Genomic DNA, 21,574 nt, shown 5'->3' with positions numbered 1-21,574 from the left:
AAAGCATGATCTGAGCCGAGTTTGTGACCTACACCACAGCTCACAGCAACGTAGGATCCTTAACCCCCTGAGAGAGGCCAGGGATCCAACCTGCAACCTCATGGTTCCTAGTTGGATTTGTTTCCACTGTGCCATGATGGGAACTCCAGTAAGTGTATATTTATTAACATGTATTTATAAATTATATACAAAATAGCAAATTAGATGTCTTAAATATCCGTATATATATCATCTGGTTCCTTAATTTATAGTAAAATATGAACATTAAAAAGTGATGGAAATAATTCAAAATATGACTACAATTATATTATCTACATGTGATTTACTTGTCCTTTGGAAATGATACTTGAAATGGGGTTTTTTTTTCTTTTTTGTAAACATACTACATCGTCATCTAGGCAAGGCATATAAAAGATTGTAATATATCACTTTCAGATAGTTTAAAATTATGTTTCAGCATGGAGTGGTTCCATACTTGCAGCTTTTTCTAACTCTTCCACAATATCTATATAAAAATAAGTAGCTGCAATCTGGGTAGATGCAGATATATTAATCGCTGTTTTGTTTTTTTTTTGTCTTTTTTATAGTTCTTGTCACTGAAAAACTGGACTCTGCAGCTGGTAAGTAAGCAACTATATTCCACTTTCATGAATCTCTTTCTTCCTAAATCAAAGTTTAGCTTAATAGAATCTTATCAGTATCTTATTTTACAGTTATTAAATGTTAAATGCTTATATCATGCTTTTTAGCTTTTATAATTTTACACTTACTAAAAATGTCATTATGTAAAACAGACAAATACTCCATTATCTGGCTGCATGATCCATAAATCCTCTTAAATGATTTTTTTAAAAGTCACTTTTAAGTCACATTTAAGACATTGAACAAAGCAGCAGATCTATGAAGTTCTCAATTTAGCTGATTGATTTTTTTTTTTTTTTTTTTTTTTTTTTTTGTCTTTTGTTGTTGTTGTTGTTGTTGCTATTTCTTGGGCCGCTCCTGCGGCATATGGAGGTTCCCAGGCCAGGGGTTGAATCGGAGCTATAGCCACCGGCCTATGCCAGAGCCACATCAACGCAAAGGGATCCGAGCCACGTCTGTAACCTACACCACAGCTCACGGCAACGCCGGATCGTTAACCCACTGAGCAAGGTCAGGGACCAAACCCGCAACCTCATGGTTCCTAGTCGGATTCGTTAACCACTGCGCCACGACAGGAACTCCGATTTTTTTTTTTTTTTTAACCTATTTGCCATTACTATCCCACCTGCCACTAGTATTTACAAGAATGGGACAGGAATTTGGATCACTGATAACAGATAGGAGGGTGGATAGATGCAGGAAACTTGATGCAGATACCTTAAGTAATCCAGGGCCACATCCACCCAAAGAATGTACACGTGCCTATTTATGAGACTGTGTTAATATCGACAATTATTTTGTTTTAATTTAATCTTAATATCAAGGAAGATACTTCCTGTTGAGTGATACACGTACAATTCAGAAAATACTAAGTATCTGTTGTGTGCCCATCACTCTGCTAGAATCTATGAAGGAAATAAATTTAAAAAAAATTTTTTTTCTTTTTATGGCCACACTGCAGCATATGGAAGTTCCTAGGCTAGGAGTTGAATTGGAACTGCACCTGCCAGTGCAAGGCTGGATCCTTAACCAACTGAGCAAGGCTAGGGATTGAACCCATATCCTCACAGACACTGTGTTGGGTTCTATGTTGCTGAACCACGATAGGAACTCCAATTTTTTTTTTTTTAACTCCAAATTTTTTAAATATTTTATGTAATGTGATCCTGTCCTAAATGTAGGAATTCTTACATCCGTTTCCTGAATGTTGTGCTTAGGCAGTAGTCATTTTTTCAGTTCTTGTTTGGCTCATTCATCCAAAATAAATTTAGATAAATATGTTAGAGTTTATTGGTGATGTGATAATTTAAAGTTTTAGTAGGATGTGTTTTTTTTTTTTTTAATTCAGAAACAACAGTCATTGTTTTCAGAAGAAGAAGAATATACTACCGGATCTGAGGTCACTGAAGATGAGGTTGGAGATGAAGAAGAAGTATCCAAGAAACAAAGTATGGATTTCTAAGTTAAAATCGTCTCATTTTTATGAATGGTTGTATTCTGAAGGCTTCAATTCAAAGGATGAGGAATTGGCTTTATATGTCTATATGGTAGGTTACAACATGGAAAGAACATAAAGGAGGCCAAACTCCTCCAGATTCATCAAGATTGCCTAACCCTGATACTAACCCAGAGTACTTGGTATTATTATTATTTTTTTAACGTTAGCCATTCTAGTGGGTATATAGTTCTAGGCATCTTTTCATGTTCTTTTTGGCCATTGGTATATATTTTTTGTTAAGTATCTTTTTAAATCTTTTGCCAGGTTTTTAATTGATTGTTTGCCTTAATGAATTGTAAGAGTTCTTTATATATTTTTGGGTGCAAATCCATATGTTTTGTTTTGAAGTCGAGTGGTGTGAGTCCTCCAAAATTATTCTTTTGTTTTAGTTTATTTTGGTTTATCTCTAGGTGCTTTGCTTTTCCTGTGCCTTTTAGATTGAGTGTGACTATTTCTCAAAAATATTCCTGGTATTTTTATTGGGATTGTGTTGAACCTGTATATTGGTTTTTTGGGTTTTTTTAAACAATGACAAGTCTTCCAATCCCATGAACACAGACTCTCTCTCCATTTAAGTCTTCTTTAATGTCTCTCAATAATGTTCTGTAGTTTAACTATGCAGATGTTGAACATCTTTTGTTAAATGTATTCCTAAGTTTTTTCTTAAGCTTTTATAAATGGAAGTAGGTTTTTAAATTTTTCCAATTGTTCATTAATGGTAATATTGAAATACTGATCTTTGTATCCTTTGACCATGGCTAAACTGACTTAATTTTTCTTTACCTATTAGATTCCTTTCCAATAGTATGTCTTTAATCTCTTTATCTTGCCTTCAAGCAATGGTTAGGATGTAAAGTTGAATAGAAGTGGTGAGAAGGTTCCCTTATGGCATAACTGGTTTTCTTTTTTTGGCTACAGCTGTGGCACAGGCTGCAACTGCAGCACAGGTTTGATCCCTTGCCCAGGAACTTCCACATGCCGCAGGTGCAGCCAAAAAAAAAAAAAGGTGTCAGGAACAGACATTCTTGCCTCCTTCCTTATCTTAGAGAAAAGCATGCAATATTTAGCAATTGAGTATGTAATGTTAGTTGATGGTTTCTCATAATGCCCTTTTTCGGGTGGAGGACATTGTTTTCTATTTCTGATTTGCCAAGTTATTACAGTGAATGGGTGTTGATTTTTGTCAAATGCTTTTTCTCCATCTATTAAGATGATAATATAGTTTTTCTCCATTATTATTTCAAAATGATGAATTAGATTGATTTTTTGAATGTTACATCAGTCTTCTAAGGTAAACTCCACTTGGTCATGAGGTGTTTTTCTTTTTATGTGCTGTATTTTACTTGCTCGTATTTAGTTAAAGATTTTGTTGTGTTCATTTTGTTTTGTTTGTCTATAATTTTCTTGTGATGTGTTCAAGTTTTGATATCAGGTTAATACTAACCTCATAAAATGAGTTGAAAAGTGTTGACTTCTCTTTTCTGAAAGAATTTGTATAGTATTGGGGTTTTTTTTTTTTTTTTTTTTTTTTTTTTTTTTTTTTTGTCTTTTTGCCATTTCTAGGGCTGCTCCTGCGGCATATGGAGGTTCCCAGGCTAGGGGTCGAATCGGAGCTGTAGCCACCAGCCTACACCACAGCCACAGCAACGCAGGATCCGAGCCGCGTCTGCGACCTATACCACAGCTCATGGCAACGCTGGATCCTCAACCCAGGGATTGAACCTGCCATCTCATGGTTCCTAGTCGTTTTTGTTAACCACTGAGCCACACCGGGGAACTCCATTGTATAGTATTTGTATTCTTTCTACCATAAATGTATGATGAGATTCAATAGCGAAGTCATCTGGGCCTGGGGTTTTCTTTATAGGAAGGTTCTTAATTATATCTTTAATATGGTGCTATTCAAGTTTTCTATTTCTTCTTTAATCTGTTTTGACAATTTTTGTCTTTCAAGGAATGGTCCATTTTATCCTAGTTGTCACATTTATTGGCATAAAGTTGCTCATGGTATTCCTTTTCTTTTTTCACATACTTCTGTGATTGCTATAGCTTTTTTGTTTTTTGATTTTTTTTTTTTTTTTTTTTTTTTTTTTTTTTTGTCTTTTTGCTATTTCTTTGGGCCGCTCCTGTGGCATATGGAGGTTCCCAGGCCAGGGCTTGAATCAGAGCTGTAGCCACTGGCCTATGCCAGAGCCACAGCAACGCGGGATCCGAGCCGCGTCTGCAACCTACACCACAGCTCATGGCAACGCCCACTGAGCAAGGGCAGGGACCGAACCCGCAACCTCATGGTTCCTATTCGGATTTGTTAACCACTGCGCCACGATGGGAACTCCTGTTTTTTGATTTTTGACTTTGCCTGCACATGAAGAAGTTCCAGACCAGGGCTTAAACCCTCGCCATAGCAATGACAACATTGGATCCTTAACCCACTGAGCCATCAGGAAACTCCTTGTGGTATCTTCTTATTATCCTTTCCTACATGAAAGATCTCTAGTGAGGTCCCTCTTGCATTACTGATATTGATAATTTGTGTTTTATCTCTTTCTTAATCAATTTAGCTAGAAGTTTATTAGTTTTATTGCTCTTTTCAGGAACCAGCTTTAGATTTCATTGACTTTCTCTATAGCTTGTCTGTTTCATATTTCATTGATTTTCATTCTTATATTTAGTGTTTCCTTGCTTGTAATTACTTTAGGCTTAATTTCTTTTTTTTTTTTAGCTTCTTAAGGTAGAAACTTGCATCATATTTTTTTACTTACCCTTTTTTCTAATGTAAGAATTTAAAGCTATAAGTTTCACTCTAAACACTGCTTTTAAGTATTTCCCACAGATTTTCATATATCTTGTTTCATATCCAATACAAAAATATTTTCAAATTTCCCTCATGATTTTGTCTTTGACCCACGCATTTTTTAGTAAGGTGTTTAATTTCTAAATATTTTCAGATTCTTCTGTATTCTTTTCAATTATAGGTTTCTTTCTTTCTTTTTTTTTTTTTCTTTTCAGGGCCACACCCGCAGCATATGAAGGTTCCCAGGCTAGGGGTCCAATCAGAGCTGTTGCTGCCGGCCTACGCCAGAGCCACAGCAACGTCAGGTCCGAGCCACGTCTGCAACCTACACCACAGCTCATGGCAATCCAGTTCCTTAACCCACTGAGTGGGGCCAGAGATCGAACCCACAAGCTCATGGTTCTTAGTCAGATTTGTTTCCTCTGCGCCACAGCGGGAACTCCCAGTTATAGATTTCTAATTTAATTCCATCATGGTGAGAAAATGTACTGTTTGTTTGTGGTATCACACTGTAAATTTATTGAGACATATTCCAGATATGCATGAAAAGAATGTGAATCTGCTGTTATTGGTGGAGTGGTCTGTAAATGTAGGGTCAAGGTGGTTTGATTGTTCTGATACAAGCCTTCTGTAATCATGCTCATTTTCTGCCTACTTGTTGTGTCAATTAGTAAGATACTAGTGCTGTAATCTTGTTATAATTATTTATGTATTTTTCCTATCAATCTCAGTTTTTGCTTTGTGTATGTTAGCTCTTTATGATTAAGGACGTATACATTTATAATTAATTGACTTTTTATCATGGTATATCCCTCTTCGTCCAAAGTAAAACTGCTTATCTTAAAGTCTGTTTTGTTTAATATTCACATAATCTGCTCCAGATTTCTTCCATTTACCATTTGGATGACATATCTTTTTTCTATACTTTTATTTTCAACCTCTTCGTGTTTTTTTGATTTAAAGTGCATATCTTGTAGATATCATATTGTTAGAAATAGCTCTTTTATCCAGTTTGACAGTCTCTGTATTTTGATAGGAACACTTATTCCATTTATATTCTCAGATATTTTGTTTCTGTTTTCCCTTTCCTGCTTTTTTTTTGTGCTAAGAAAATAATTTTAGTATCTTATTTAGTTATATTTCTTTGCATTTGATCTAAAGATTACAGCATACCTCTTTAACCTGTCTCAATCTACTTAAAGTTCCAGATAAAATATAAGAACCTTAAAATAATGTTATTGTTTTACTTACCTCCGCTTCTTTATGCTATCATTGTCATATATATTAACAGTGATGTGATTTTTGCTTTAAACAGTTGTATGTCATTTAGAGAAGAAAACAAGAAAAAAGTATACATTTTAGTCTTTTATATTTACCCATGTTTACTATTTTTCTTTGTATCATCTGATGTTATTTTCTTTCACTCTGAAGGGCTTCTTTCATTATTTCCTATAGTGCAGGTATAGTAGTGAATTCTTCTTGTTTTTAATTTATCTGAAAATGTCTTTATTTCACTTTTGTTTTTGAAGTACAGTTTTCTCCATACAGAATTCTTGGTTAACAATTATTTTTTTCGGAGTTCCCATCGTGGCGCAGTGGTTAACGAATCCAACTAGGAACCGTGAGGTTGCGGGTTCGATCCCTGGCCTCGTTCAGTGGGTTAATGATCCCGGCGTTGCCGTGAGCTGTGGTGTAGGTTGCAGACGCGGCTCGGATCCTGCGTAGCTGTGGCTCTGGCGTAGGCCGGCGGCTACAGCTCCCATTAGACCCCTAGCCTGGGAACCTCCATATGCCGCGGGAGCGGCCCAAGAAATGACAAAAAGACAAAAAAAAAAAAACCAATTTTTTTCTTTAAGCACCTTTCATTGTCTTCTGGCCTCCGTTGTCTCTGATAAGAAGGTCAGTCATTGTGATAAAATTGTGTAATGTGCCCTTTTAATCTTGTTGCTTTCAAAATTTTCTTTTTATATTTTAGAAGCTTGACTGTGATATGCCTAGAGGTGTTTTCTTTGTGTTTATCTTAGTTGAGATGTGTTGAGCTTCTTGAATCTGTAAATTAATGTTTTTAATAACATTTGGGGTATCTTACAGTCATTATTTCTTTAAGCATTTTTTTCTACTCCTTTCTATTCATTTTCTGGAGCTCCAATACACGTATGTTAGGCCTGTGATGTTATCCCACAGTTCTTTAAGGCTGAGGGTTTTTTTTTTTCTTCTTCAGTCATCTCTCTATTTTTTTAATTGAATAATTTCCAGTGCTTAACTTCATGTTCACTCATTCACTTGTCTGCCATTTCAGATTTTCTCTTGAGCCTATCTAGTACATTTATTCATTTCAGTTAGTGTGCTTCTCGGCTCTAGAATTTCCCCCAGTTCTTCTTTTAGAGTTTGCATTTCTCTGTTAAGATTCTCTGGCTCTAGAATTTCCCCCAGTTCTTCTTTTAGAGTTTACATTTCTCTGTTAAGATTCTCTATGTGCTTTAGCAATACTACCATTTTTCCTTTGAACATATTTATAATAGTTTCTTTGAAGTTATTTTCTCCCAAGTCCAACATGCTAACCCTCTCAGAATCAGTTTTTATTGTTTCTTTTCTGAGTGGGTCCTATGTTTCACTTTCTTTATCTCATAACTTTTGGGTGAAAATTGGGCATTGTAGATTATCTTTGTACAACTCTGAAATGTTTTGTTCTTCTGAGAATTGTTGGGTTTTTGTTCAGTTCAAGTTAATTGCTTACAAGAACCAAACTGCAGAATCTGTCGTTCCCCCCCAACTCCCTCCCCCCCACCCCAGTATGCAGTGGGTGGTGTCTCTGCACAGCTTTGTTTGGCAGCTCACTGCTACTGCTGCTTTAGTTTGGCCCACAACCACCACCGCCACCAAGGGCCACACCAGCCTGTGTAGTTTTGTCATTAGCCAAGGATTTGGACAGAATTTTTATTCAGATTTGGAGGCTCACACCTGCTTAGTGGTTTCCTTGCTCTAGGGGGCCCCTCTGGATTTCTAGTTATTTTTCCAGTCTGATGTTTGACCTCTGATACCTCAAGCTAATAAAGACGTCAAGCCAATAAGACTTCTGCTCTCAGGAACTCCCACTGTGACACAGTGGGATTGGGATGTCTTGGGAGCGCTGGGACAAGCATTTGATCCCCTGGCCCCAGCACAGTGTGTTGAGCATTACCACAGTTGCAACTTGAGTGTCAACTATGGCTCAGATCTGAACCCTGGCCTGGGAACCCCATATGCCATGGGACCGCCAAAAATGGAAAAGTAAGACATAGGCTCTCAGAAATTCAAGGCAGGGAGAAATCATTTAGTCAAAGGCACAAGAAACCCCCACATCCCACAAAGAGCAGTTCTGTCTTGCAGGGGTCAACACCTGACCCTAGTTTCTGCTTGACTTTTCTTTTCTTTCCTTTCCTTTTCTTTTCTTTTCTTTCCTTTTCTTTTCTTTTCTTTTCTTTTTTCATATTTGAGCTGCTAGAGTTCCCAGGCCAAGGATCAGGTCCAAGCCACAGTCATTACCTAAGCGGCTGGATCTGGGCAGGGGGTCAAACCTGCGACCCAGCGTTCCCAAGATGCTGCTGATCCCATTGTGCCACAGCAGGAACTCCTCTGCTTGACTTTTTAGCTGGGCTGCCTAGCGTCTCCCATATGCTTGTATCATTCCACACTCATCTAGGAATTTGGGCAGACTTTATACTCATATTTTTGATCTCAGATCTGTGACTTTCTGCTTCCAAATCTTTCCCTTTAAATTTCCAGCTTCTCTGAAGCTTTGAACTCTATCATCTCCCTGGGACTGAAGGCTGTAATTTCCCTCCTCGAGCTGGGGGGGTAGGGGCGTGCCCTCAGACAAGAAAGCCACAAACTGACCGTTCTTGCCTCTTGCATCTTTCAAATGTAAACATTGAACTTTGTCTTCATTATTTGCCAGTACCCACGGATGGTTGGTTGTTAATATTTTTGTTCTGTTATCATTGTTTTTTGGAAGGAATTGTCCAATCTTTTCACATTGTGATTATCATACATCCCACCTTATCATGGCTTTTAAAAAGCAGCATTATAACTCTTAGTAATCTCCTGCTTTAGCAAAGAGAGACACATGTCAAGGGCTCAAGCTTGCCAGCAGGCAAATAAATTTATCTCGATTATTGATGTTGTTTTGTTTTTATTCTGTTGTCTTCAAAGTTATCTTTTATATAGCACATTTTATAGGTTTTTCATTTATGATGATATAAAGTTTCCTTTTTAAATGATAGAGCAAAAAGTGTGAAGATGATGCATAAATAATTGATATTTGGGAAACAGTGATTCAATGTATTATTCTTACCTTCAAACATTGTCTTTAGAGAAATACCTTTTCCCCCTCCCTATTTTCTGCCTTTCTGTCCTCTGCTAAACTGTCAGCCAGAATAAATTGAGACTGTTGACTACAGGAATGCCCTAGTTGGGAATATAGTTGTCCCAAATCTGCTTTTTCCCCAAATCCTTTCTGTCCTACCTCCATTTTCACTTTCATGGCTCCACTTGCTGCATGAACAAGACATTTTAAAGATTTTTTTGTGGAGTTCCTGCTGTGGCACAACAGTATTGGCTGTGTCTTGGGTGTGCTAGGAATGCAGCTTCAATCCCCAGCCTGGTTCAGTGGGTAAAGGATCTGGCATTACTGCACCTGCAGCTTAGGTTGGGACTGCACCTAAGATCTGGTCCCTGGCCCAGGAACTCCATGTGCTGCAGGGCAGCCAAAAAAGAAAAAAAGATTTTTGGTTTTCCGTTTTTGTTTCTGTCTTTTTGCACTGCACCTGCAGCATATGCAGATTCCCAGGCTAGGGGTCAAATCAGAGCTACAGCTGCCGGCCTACACCATAGCCACAGCAACACCAGATATGAGCTGTATCTGCAACCTACGCCACAGCTCACGGCAACGCTGGATCCTTAACCCACTGAGTGAGGCCAGGATGAACCTGCATCCTCATGGATACTAGTCAGATTTGTTTCTGCTGAACCACGGCAGGAACTCCTATAGTAATTTTTTGTATTAAAAATTTTGAATTAGGAGATGACTTCACTGTCAAATTAGACTCAGAGAAATAAATATGTGGTTTCCCCACATTTTTCTATATTTCATTTCACTGCGACTTTGAAATCATTGCCCTCATTTCCCCCTCCCCAAAGATTTTCATCAAATAGAACAGAGAAAAGTAATTAAAATGAACCTCCATAAAGCACCTTCAGTTTGACTTCTCCCTATATTTACTTTGATCCAAAGGTAATTTGTTAGTTTTAAAAAACAGTGTTTTTTGGAGTTCCCATTGTGGTGCACCAGAAACGAATCCAACTAGTATCCAAGAGGATGTGGCTTCAACCCCTGGCCTTGCTCAGTGGGTGGGGAATCCAGTGTTGCTGTGAGCTGTAGTGTAGGTTGCAGACGTGGTTTGGATCCTGTGTTGCTGTGGCTCTGCATAGGCCAGCAGCTACAACTCCTGATTTGACCTCTAGCCTGGGAACCTCCATATGCCATGAGTGTGGTCCTAAAAAGCAAAAAAAGAAAAAAAGAAAAATTATTTTCCAGTGGTTTTATTGTTTGGATTTGACAAGTGCATTGGAGAAGTATATGGGACTTATGCTCATAACATTGACCTTCTGTTACCAGGGAAAAAGGAGAAGCCAAAGAAGTTCACTAAACAACCAAAAAAGCAGATGTCTTCACCCTGTGGTCAGAAGAAAGAAAAGGCATCGGAGAAGGTAATTCTGAATTATCCATTACTGTTCTAAAATTCATATAGAGAAGTAAGCAAGCAAATATAGCCAAGAAAAATCTGAAAAAGAAGAGTAACAAGTACCACAGTGGAATGCTAGCAGTGTAACATGAGTTAAGAGGCATTACCTCGTGACAGAGTGGATAAAGGATCCAGCATTGTTACTGCAGTGGCTTGGGTCACTGCTGTGGCGCAGGTTCAATCCCTGGCCTAGGAACTTTTGCATGCCACTGGCGTAGCCAAAAAAAAAAAAAAAAAGAGTGAAGAGCCTCTGTAAAAATTGAAAGATCTCTAAGGTGAATTGACACATGAGGAAAGGAGAGCGCGGAGCACAATGTATAGTGGCATGTTATGCTACCACTTATGTAGAGGAGATGAAGGAATATCTCTGATCTTCCTTGTATATCTGTAAAATATCTGATAAGATTGTTTGCCTTAAAGGAAGGGAACTGAATGTCTGGGGGACCAAGACTTTTTAACTGTATGTGCTATTTGTCCTTTTTGGATTTTGAACCAGTATTACTTATTCAAAAAATAAAGTAGGCTTTAAAATGTTTAAATAAATTATATTATATGACGTTTTAAAATTATTTTTTTCCTCATGCCTTCAAAGGAAGGGGTAAAAAGCCAGGTAGGAACAAAAGGACAGTATAACTATAGTTGGCTAAAAGATAAACTGTGGGTTCCAAAAATGTGTGAAAAGCTGGGGTTGAGACAAATTCCACACAATTACATTGGACAAGTTGTATGTCCATCTCCATGTTAAGGACCACAGGCATAGAATGAGTGAATTCTAAAAGATTGCCTGGGGGTATGGGGGGGAGGGTGCCACCACATTAGACAGATAAAGCTGGGTTCTTATTCTAGGTCTGTTTCTCTTTGAACAAATTTCTTAACTTCTCTGAAGCTATTGTATTATAGAGATAATAATACCACCTCTCTCACATGGTTGTTTCAAGGCTTCAATGAAAGAATGCTTGTAACACCCTTGGTAGAGTATCTTGCACTTAATAAATGTAAACTTTTTTATTATTACCTGTGTAACACGCATCAGTAAATATATTCTAATTGGACCTTAATGTCTGCTTTTTTTTTAGTCAGCGTCTAGAGATGCATCTCCTTTCATGTGAGTATTGCTCCTTAATCCAATCAGATATCCACTCTAAAAGCATCAGTACTAATTTTCATTGATTTTTTTCAATAGCGTGAGTATGCAGAAGAATAAGTGGGATGCCACAAGGTCCTTAAGATTCAACCAAGACGCACAAAGAGAAGATGGTAAGTGTTATTTGGATAAAATTAGGTATAAATGACCATGATAGGAACTTTTTATTTTATGAAGTATGCTCAATAGCTTTCAAGGTTCTAATTGGAATAAGACCAGAATTAGCACCTTCCCTTAGGCATTGACAGAGTTTTATTACTGGACAATCCAAGTAATGTATTGTTTTATGCATCTGTGGTTACGAATTCTCTCAGATTGACTTTTGCTCACTACTTCCACTCTAAAGAAAACTGAATATGTTTTAAGCTGATTTACAGTAATTTTTAAAGCAGTACAGTTACCTGTGTATGAGCCGTTTTGCCATTTGCAGCCTAAAATTCTTCAAAGATAAATAGGTATATGTATCTATAAATAATATCCAATGGTGTTTTCATAAACTCTTGATGGTTGTAATCTTTAAGAAATGAATAAAACGTCCTCATAAAAAGTAAGTTTTATGAATTTCTACCTTCAGATCAGCGGCGGATGTCTGAAATTACAGGGCACCTAATAAAAATGAGATTGGGTGATCTGGACCGAGTCAAGTCAAAGGAAGCAAAAGAAGTAAGAATTGTGTACTGTGCTTGTTTATATATTCCTTCCTACTTTATTTTCATCAAGAGTATAAAGAGATTTTAGGCAGAATTTTAAAAGATAAGATATTTTTATGTATTATATTCTGTACCAATTAGCCAGTTCATTCACATAAAAGTTTTTCCCCACCTTTTATTATCCCTAGTCCATTGAGTCCTCTGTAACATACAGAGTAAAGTACATTGTCCTTGGAAGTGTAATGTCCCACCAAGAGGAGGTTAATTCTATGCATTTCTGACTATCCAGAGGGTAGCTTCCTGGAAGTAGCTGATTTTGATCAATTCTGCATGAATGCTTAGATGTTATCTTTATTTTTTGTTTGTTTGTTTTATGATTTTTACTTTTTCCGTTATAGTTGATTTACAGTGTCAGTTCTATCAGTTTCTACTGTATAGCAAGGTGACCTAGTTATATGTATATCTCCTTTTTCTCACGTTATCTTCCACCACATTCCATCACAAGTGACCAGATACAGTTCTGTGCTATACAGCAGGATCTCATTGTTTATCCATTCCAAATGCAGTAGTTAGCATCACATTGTTTATCCATTCCAATGCAGTGGTTTGACCCAGGCTCCCAGTCATCCCACTCCATCCCCATCCCCCTTGGCAACCACACGTCTGTTCTCCAAGTCCATGAGTTTCTTTTCTGTGGAAAGGTTCATCTGTGCTGTATATTAGATTCCAAATATAAGTGATATCATAGTATTTGTCTTTCTCTTTCTGACTTATTTCACTTAGTATGAGAGTCTCTAGTTCCATCCATGTTGCTACCAATGGCATTATTTTGTTTGTTTTTATGGCTGAGTAGTATTCCATTGTGTATAAATACCACATCTTAATCCATTCATCTATCAATGGACATTTAGGTTGATTCCATGTCTTGGCTATTGTAAATAGCGCTGCAGTGAACAACGGGTGCATGTATCTTTTTGAAGGAAAGTTTTGTCTGGATATATGCCCAAGAGTGGGATTACTGGGTCATACGGTAGTTCTGTATTTAGTTTTCTGAGGTATCTTCATACTGTTTTCCATAGTGGTTGTGCCAGTTTACGTTCTCACCAGCAGTGTAGGAGGGTTCCCTTTTCTCCACACCTTTCCAGCATTTGTTATTTGTTGACTCGTTAATGATGGCCATTCTGGCAGGTGTGAGCTGATATCGCATGGTAGTTTTGATTTGCATTTCTCTAATAATTAGTGATGTTGAGCATTTTTTCATGTGCTTATTGGCCATCTGTATATCTTTGAAGAAAGGTCTGTTCAGGTCTTTTGCCCATTCTTCAATTGGGTTGTTGGGTTTTTTTGCTTAGATATTATCTTTAAAAGTGTTATTTTGCTGAAAATGATGACTAGCAAAACCTATACTTTTACTAGAATTACATGTTAGTCATATTATCATCATCATTGGTATTGGTATTATATATTCACAATAACTCTTGCCCCTAATTATTTAAAAATTTAATCCCCTATAAAGTTCTAAAAGAAAAACATAGTAAAAACATCTTTATCACCATGGGTTGGGCAAACATTTCTTAATTGCAACCCAGAAGCATGATCCACAAAAAAATTGGCAAATTGGACTTAATTTTAAACTTCGTCTTTTTACAAAACTCTACTTAAAAGAGACACATGCACATGTTCATTGCAGCACTATTCACAATAGCCAGGACATGGAAACAACCCAAATGTCCATCAACAGATGATTGGATTCAGAAGATGTGGTATAGATACACAATGGAATACTACTCAGCCTTAAAAAAAATGACATAATGCCATTTGCAACAACATGGATGGAACTAGAGAATCTCATACTGAGTGAAAGGAGCCAGAAAGACAAAGACAAATACCATATGATATCACTTATAACTGGAATCTAATATCCAGCACAAATGACCATCTCCTCAGAAAAGAAAATCATGGACTTGGAAAAAAGACTTGTGGCTGCCTGATGGGAGAGGGAGGGAGTGGGAGGGATCGGGAGCTTGGGGTTATCAGAGACAACTTAGAATAGATTTACAAGGAGATCCTGCTGAGTAGCATTGAGAACTTTGTCTAGATACTCATGTTGCAACAGAACAAAGGGTGGGGAAAAAAAATGTAATTGTAATGTATACATGTCAGGATAACTTGATCCCCTTGCTGTACAGTGGGAAAATTAAAAAAAAAAAATGTAAAAAAAAAAAAAAACTTCGTCTTTTTGAAAGGCATTATTAACAGAAGGAAAAGAAAAGCCATGAACTATGAGAAAAAAAAATATATATATATAATGTTTATCTCAAAAGATTTGTGTCCAGAATACATTAAAAATTCTCAAAACTCAGTGATAAATAATCCAATAAAAATAAGTGGGCAAAAGATGAACCATACACTTCATGAAAGAAGGGATACAGGTGGCAGATAAGCACAGGAAAAGATTCAACATCATTAGTCATTAGGGAAATGTAAATTAAAACTTCAGTGAGATACCACTGTATACCAACTAGAATGTCTAAAATTTCTTTTAAACATAGTGGTGTGGATATAGAGCATCTGGAACTCTCATATATAACTAGTAAGGATGCAAAAAGGAATGACCACTTTGGAAAACAGTTTGGCAGTTTATTGTACACTAAACAGATCAGTTCACACATATTTTTATAGTGGCTTTGTTTAGAATTGCCAAAAACTAGAAACAACCCAAATGTCCCTTACCTGGTAAATGAATAAAACTGTGGTACATATAAAAAAGAATGAGGAGTTCCCATTGTGGCGCAGCGGAAACAAATCCGACTAGGTTGCAGGTTCGATCCCTGGCCTTGCTCAGTGGGTTAAGGATCCAGCGTTGCTGTGAGGTGTGGTGTAGGTTGCAGACGTGGCTCAGATCTGGCATGCTGTGGCTCTGGTGCAGGCTGCTGGCTACAGCTCCGATTAGACCCCTAGCCTGGGAACCTCCATGTGCCATGGGTGCAGCTCTAAAAAAGGACAAAAGACAAAAAAAAAAAAAAAAAAAAAAAGAATGAGCTACTGATACTAAGTGAAAAAAGCCAAAGATTCAAAAGGCTATGGACTAGGTGACTCCATTTGTAATAATGTTCTAGAAAATGCAAAACTGTAGAGACATAAAATAGATCAGTGCTTCCCAGGAATTGGGGGTGTCACATTGGCACAAGGGAATTTTCTTGGGGGTAATGGAACTGTTTTGTCTCCATTATAACAGTGGTTACACAACTCTATGCATTTGTCAGAACTCAGAACTGTATATTAAAAAAGGTGAGGAGTTCCCATCGTGGCGCAGTGGTTAACGAATCTGACTGGGAACCATGAGGTTGCGTGTTCCATCCCTGGCCTCCTCAGTGGGTTAAGGATCCAGCATTGCCGTGAGCTGTGGTGTAGGTTGCAGACGCGGCTCGGATCCTGCGTTGCTGTGGCTCTGGCGTAGGCCGGTGGCTACAGCTCCGATTCAACCCCTGGGCTGGGAACCTCCATATGCCGCGGGAGTGGCCCAAGAAATAGCAACAACAACAACAACAAGACAAAAAAAAAAAAAAAAAAAGGTGAATTTTACTTATTAAAATACGTATAGGAGTTCCCATCATGGCTTAGTGTTAACGGACCTGACTAGGATCCATGAGGATGTGGGTTCGATCCCTGGTTGCTCAGTGGTTTAAGGATCCAGCGTCAGCATTGCTGTGAGCTGTGGTGTAGGTCACAGATGTGGCTGGGATCCTGCATTGCTGTGGCTGTGGCATAGGCTAGCAGCTGTAGCTCTGATTCAACCCCTAGCCTGGGAACCTCCATATGCCATGGATGTGGCCCTCAAAAGACAAAAAATAAAAAGTAATTATTTTAAGGCGTTCCCGTCGTGGCGCAGTGGTTAACGAATCCGACTAGGAACCATGAGCTTGCGGGTTCGGTTCCTGCCCTTGCTCAGTGGGTTAACGATCCGGCGTTGCCGTGAGCTGTGGTGTAGGTTGCAGACGCGGCTCGGATCCTGCGTTGCTGTGGCTCTGGCGTAGGCCGGTGGCTACAGCTCCGATTCAACCCCTGGCCTGGGAACCTCCATATGCCGCGGGAGCGGCCCAAGAAATAGCAACAACAACAACAACAACAAAAAATTATTTTAAAAAGAATACATATAATTCAAAGAGCCTGAATTATAAAAATCAAAATTAACTTCCTTCTAAATTAAAAATTCAGAGTTCCCTGGAGGCTCAACAGGTTAAGGATCTGGCATTGTCGCTGCTGTGACTCAGGTTCAGTCCCTGGCCCAGGAACTTCCACATGCCCTGGGCACAGCCAAGAAAAAAAAAGTAATACCATTTCAACAAAGCAGAGCTGCTATAGGTTCCACAAAGATAATAACTTAACCTTGCTCCTTTACTCTGCAGTTTGCAGGAGGTATTTATTCCAGGCTTGAAGCGCAAATCAAGGCCTCAGTGCCAGTCAATGCACGGCAGAGCAGCTCAGAGAAAAACACCAGGTAAGTAAGCATAAATGAATTCAGAATGCCCCTGGCTTTGAAGTGATGTGTATATATATATATAGATATATATATATAATTTTTTGTGATATATATCTATATATAGATACGTATGTGTATATATATATGTAATTTTTATGAAAAAAATCATATGAACACTAGAAGCACATAATTTGATTTTAGTTTTATTTTGTTTCAGAGACTAGATCATCAGGAAATTGATCAGAACCATATTTTAATTTAAAAGTTAAGACTTTAAAAGGTCATGAACACACATTTAATGAAAGTGTGGTTTTTAAATTTTTTGTTTATCAAATCAGCTGTTTTGAGCCAGCTGCTGATGAAAATGTGAGCTATAGAGCTACTGTGAATTAGCAGGATTTTTATACTGTTTGTAGGTTATATATGACTACTTTGTATAAATCATTGAAATCTTATTCATTGTATTTCTCTTAGTAAAATCTAAATTACGGGTCTTGTGTCATTTTACATCACAAATTTTATTTGAAAGATTAACAGTTACTAAAATTTGATCATCAGTGCTACAGGTCCAAATGCCTTATCTGCAGTTCTGAAATCCAGAAAGCTCAGAAACCCAAAAGTTTTTTCATACATTTATGGCAACTCAAGCCCAATCTGAGCTACTATGGTGCTATTTATAGTTTTTATTTATCTCTCTGAAGATAAATGTTCATTTGTTTCATTGAGGAAATACTAATGTGTTTGTGGTCTACTGCTCCAGATTCATAATATACAAAATATTTACCATATCATCTGCTCCGAAGTAAATATCTGAATTCCAGAGTACATCTTTTGTAAGAGTTTTTGCAAATGGATTATGGAGTTACATGAAGTTTCATTAAACTTTGACATTGTCAAGCAATCATAACCTAAAGCAGTAGCAACTTCCTATTACTTCAGAAGCACTTCTGACCTTCTTTTCTGTTTAAAAAATCTAGGTCTAAAAGTCGTTTTGGTCAAAGTCGTCCTGCCTAAAGTACCTTAATATATAACTAAGAAGATAGAAGACACACCTCTGGACATCTGAAATTGCTCACTTCTTGAAGATATTCAGAAAGATGACATCTAAATGTTTTAAGTTATTTATTATTCTTGCAAGCCACATAAATCATAGTGCTGAGGGAACTGTATTCAGTAGGTCATAGTGAAACTTGTTAAGGCTAATTTTCCTTTGGTGTAATATGCTAGGCAAATTGGCATACTTAAGGCAATATTTGTTATCCTTAATTTATTTGAAAGAGGCCTAAACTCTCAAGTAGCTAAGAGTTTTTTAAGACCTTAAAAAATTAGGGCACAACAGGTAGTGGTAGTAGCCGTGTGCACTGATTATAGTATGTCTTTTGGGCTGTGAATCTTGTGATAGCATTGAGAACTTCAATTTGTGTGATGAAATTTCCAATGATGCTAATTTTAGGTTTGCATGATTATTAATGAGTGACAGTCTCAAGACTGCATTAAATAAGGTTTCAAGGGAGGTATTTCCTGTGTTGGGCAGAAGGCTTAATTTTTTTCCACGTTATTCCATAGAAAGCACAATGTTAATTCAACTCTTTATTTTTTTTTTCAGTTCTTACTGCTTATTTATTGGTCATCTGAGCTGGAACTACTATTATCTCTTTCTTCTTTAAAGCTAGTGCCATTCTGAATTTGTTAAAATAACTGTTGATAGTTTTAGGACAGTTAACTATTTCAGTTGTATGAGACACCCACTGTACAGTTCTCAGGGTGCTAAAACTCAGTCATGTTTCAGTAGCTACTCAAATAGCCCCTTAAGACAGTTTACAGTTGGCTATTACCTTAGAGATGTCTAGAAGGGAAGATACACAAATGCTTTTGATGGATAAAAAATTGCACATATTGAAGAGAAATCAAAATAAAATTCTGTAGATCATGTTTTAATTTTTTTAACTAAGGAGAGAGAGTCCTCAGGGAAAATTTGTTCTAAACTATAAGGATATAAAAATTGTGTGTTTGGAAATTACTTACATGTAGCTCTTTAAGATGCATTGTTTCTATTTTTAGTCTTCTTTTGCCTCAATTTTGAAATTTCTTCAGATTACTAGAGAACAGACTTTTTTGTTTGTTTTTTGGGGGTTTTGGCCACACTCTTGGCATATGGAAGTTCCCAGACCAGGGATCGAACCCAAGCCACAGCTCTGACAACACTGGATTCTTAACCCGCTGTGCCACAGGGAACGCCTAGAGAATAGACTTTAATAAGTGTATGACAGAACAGCACTTTCTATTGAAATGTCAAAGTGTTATACTGAGTTTACCCGTACAGAAATCATTTTTAATGAGTGTTTCAGTTAGTAAATGAAGCTAGATTGTATTTGATGTTATATTTGTGGCTCTGCCAAGATTTCTGAACTTCCGTTTGGAAATTTTGTTGCAGTTGATATTTTTCAATTGTTTGATATTTTTGAAATAGATTATAAAATTTTTATTTTCAAAAAAATATATTTTATAGTACATGATCTCTACACCCTCTTAAATACCACAGTCTTGCTTAGTTTACTGTGTTCTCTGATCAAAAGGGTTTAGGTTTATACATGGTATATGGTGCTGTCATGGTCACAAATAAAGAGAAAAATGGGGAGCTCCCTGGTGGCCTAGCAGTTAAGGATTCAGTGTTGTCACTCTTGTGGCTCAGGTTCAATCCCTGGCCCTGGGAACTTCTGCATGCCGCTGATGTGGTCAGAAAAGAAAAGATAAAAGAGGAAAATATGTTTGTTTGATTTTTAACTAATGGTAACAAGGCAAGTTATTTCTCCCCTGGGGAACTGTAGCACTGAATTGATTTTCACAAACAGAATTTATCAGAATTTGATTTTCTTCAGAATGTGCTGTTTATTTTGTTAATGTCTGTCTGTAGTTCATAGCACAGGTACCACAAACATTTGAATTAAAATCTTAATAGCATTTCTTTTGCCAAATAATTTGAGGTTTTACTTTACATTAATTCTGAATTCACATTTCTTTAATTGAAATAAACATTAATGACAAACTATGTTTGCAAAGTCCCTTGATCTGAATCATTCCATCTTTTCAAAAAGATCTGGGTGGGTACTATATCACACGTTTTCATGAGAGAGGTGAACTTTGTAAATTTTAAGATTGTTTTAAATGAGATTATCCTGGTAAAGATTCAGCAAACATTTAAGGGATAAAATACTGTAGAAAAGGTAGTTCCCTTTTAACTCAGCAGGTTAAGGATCCAGCATTGTCACTGCAGTGGCTCTAGATACTGCTGTGGCACAGGTTCGATCCTTAAATTAAAAAATATTTAAGAAAAGATAATTTGGTAACAGTGCTGATTCCATACCATTGCATCATTTTATTTGTTATTTTCCTTCAGAACACTCAGCCAGGTATTGTAAGATAGGCTAATTGCTTTGGAAACTGAGGCCGAAGTCCCATCATACTAATCTGCCAAAGGCAAATCTTAGTATAAAAACAAGCAAAAAGTACCTTTTATCTCCAGTACTTGAAATTCTTCAACCTTCAACTATTTGTTGAGAAACTATCATGAATCTCACCTTTCCTACCTCTCAGTTAAAAGGCACGGGGGATCCCTAGCCAGTCCAAGTCTAATAGACCAAGTCTGTCATTTAAAGCTCATCTATTGGAGAGGATGATATGGGCATAATATTATTCCCACCTTTATAGGACTGTTAGAAGAGTAAATGATTTGGAGGGCTAAAACAATTAGCACAGTATTTTTCTGGCTAATACTAAACTGTCCAGAAATGTTAACTACTATTATTGCATTGTTATTTTAATATGTCAGAAAGTGCCCTTCAATTCTTTAAGATCCGAGATCAATATCCCTCTTCTTATAACTTGAGTTGCTAAGACTGATGTGTGTTTGTTCCTGTTTAATGCAAGAAAGAAAAGAGGCACCTCATACTTGAGTGATTACCATGACATTATTTATTACTTAGTTGTAATAAACGTCTTGCCTTATTTAATCAGCATAAACGGGATTCATAGGAAGAACTAGGTAGGAAAACTATTTCTTCATACGTAGTAGTGACTTGCGCAGTTTTCAAAGAGGTTTACAGAAGGAGAGGATGAAGGTTGCAGCAGTGTCTTAACAGCAGTTCTTCCAAGATTATTTTTCCTTGAGAAGATGTAGCTAGTTTACTCTTGCTGCTTGTATATGACAAGACCAGTTCTTATCAAACTAGAGGAGGCATAGAAGAGAAATTGCTAAATGTATATGCTGAGGATGGTTCTAGCTCTTATTTTCCTCAGTGTCTGTCTGTCTCCTCTCCCCCTCCCTCTCTCCTTCTCTCACCCACACACACATGTGGTATCATATCAGCTTTATAGGTAGAGAACAAAGTTCAGAGAGCTAAACACACTGGGATTGGAATCTGGGCCTGTCAGCATGTTCCAGCGCCTTTTTGAAACAATTTTACCTTCAGAAGTTTGCCTGAAACATTCTCTCCTGGAGTGCTTCCTCCTGGCTCACTGGCAGCTGCTTCAAACTGAACACAAGTGACCCCAGCTCACTTCCTGTGGTTCCACTCTTATTT

General features: G+C 37.3%; 1 protein-coding gene across 11 annotated transcripts in view; it reads left to right on the top strand.

Moving 5' to 3' along the window:
• KIAA1841 (KIAA1841 ortholog) overlaps positions 1-20,037 on the top strand; it is a 71,299-nt gene extending 51,262 nt beyond the window's left edge. For 7 of the 11 annotated variants that reach the window (XM_021087515.1, XM_021087512.1, XM_021087514.1 and 4 more), the window contains 9 exons: positions 588-620; positions 1,991-2,090; positions 10,591-10,682; positions 11,310-11,327; positions 11,794-11,822; positions 11,901-11,974; positions 12,436-12,524; positions 16,921-17,012; positions 17,972-20,037. In XM_021087515.1, coding sequence (XP_020943174.1) covers positions 588-620; positions 1,991-2,090; positions 10,591-10,682; positions 11,310-11,327; positions 11,794-11,822; positions 11,901-11,974; positions 12,436-12,524; positions 16,921-17,012; positions 17,972-18,008 — 564 coding nt within the window. In that variant the 3' untranslated portion in view covers positions 18,009-20,037. The remainder of the gene's footprint in view (positions 1-587; positions 621-1,990; positions 2,091-10,590; positions 10,683-11,309; positions 11,328-11,793; positions 11,823-11,900; positions 11,975-12,435; positions 12,525-16,920; positions 17,013-17,971) is intronic. The other 4 variants (XM_021087516.1, XM_021087513.1, XM_021087517.1 and 1 more) reach the window with 1 other exon arrangement.

The sequence above is a fragment of the Sus scrofa genome, chromosome 3 (assembly GCF_000003025.6).
Source record: "Sus scrofa isolate TJ Tabasco breed Duroc chromosome 3, Sscrofa11.1, whole genome shotgun sequence".
NCBI classification, from domain to species: Eukaryota; Metazoa; Chordata; class Mammalia; order Artiodactyla; family Suidae; genus Sus; species Sus scrofa.
This window is presented reverse-complemented; position numbering and strand designations above follow the sequence as displayed.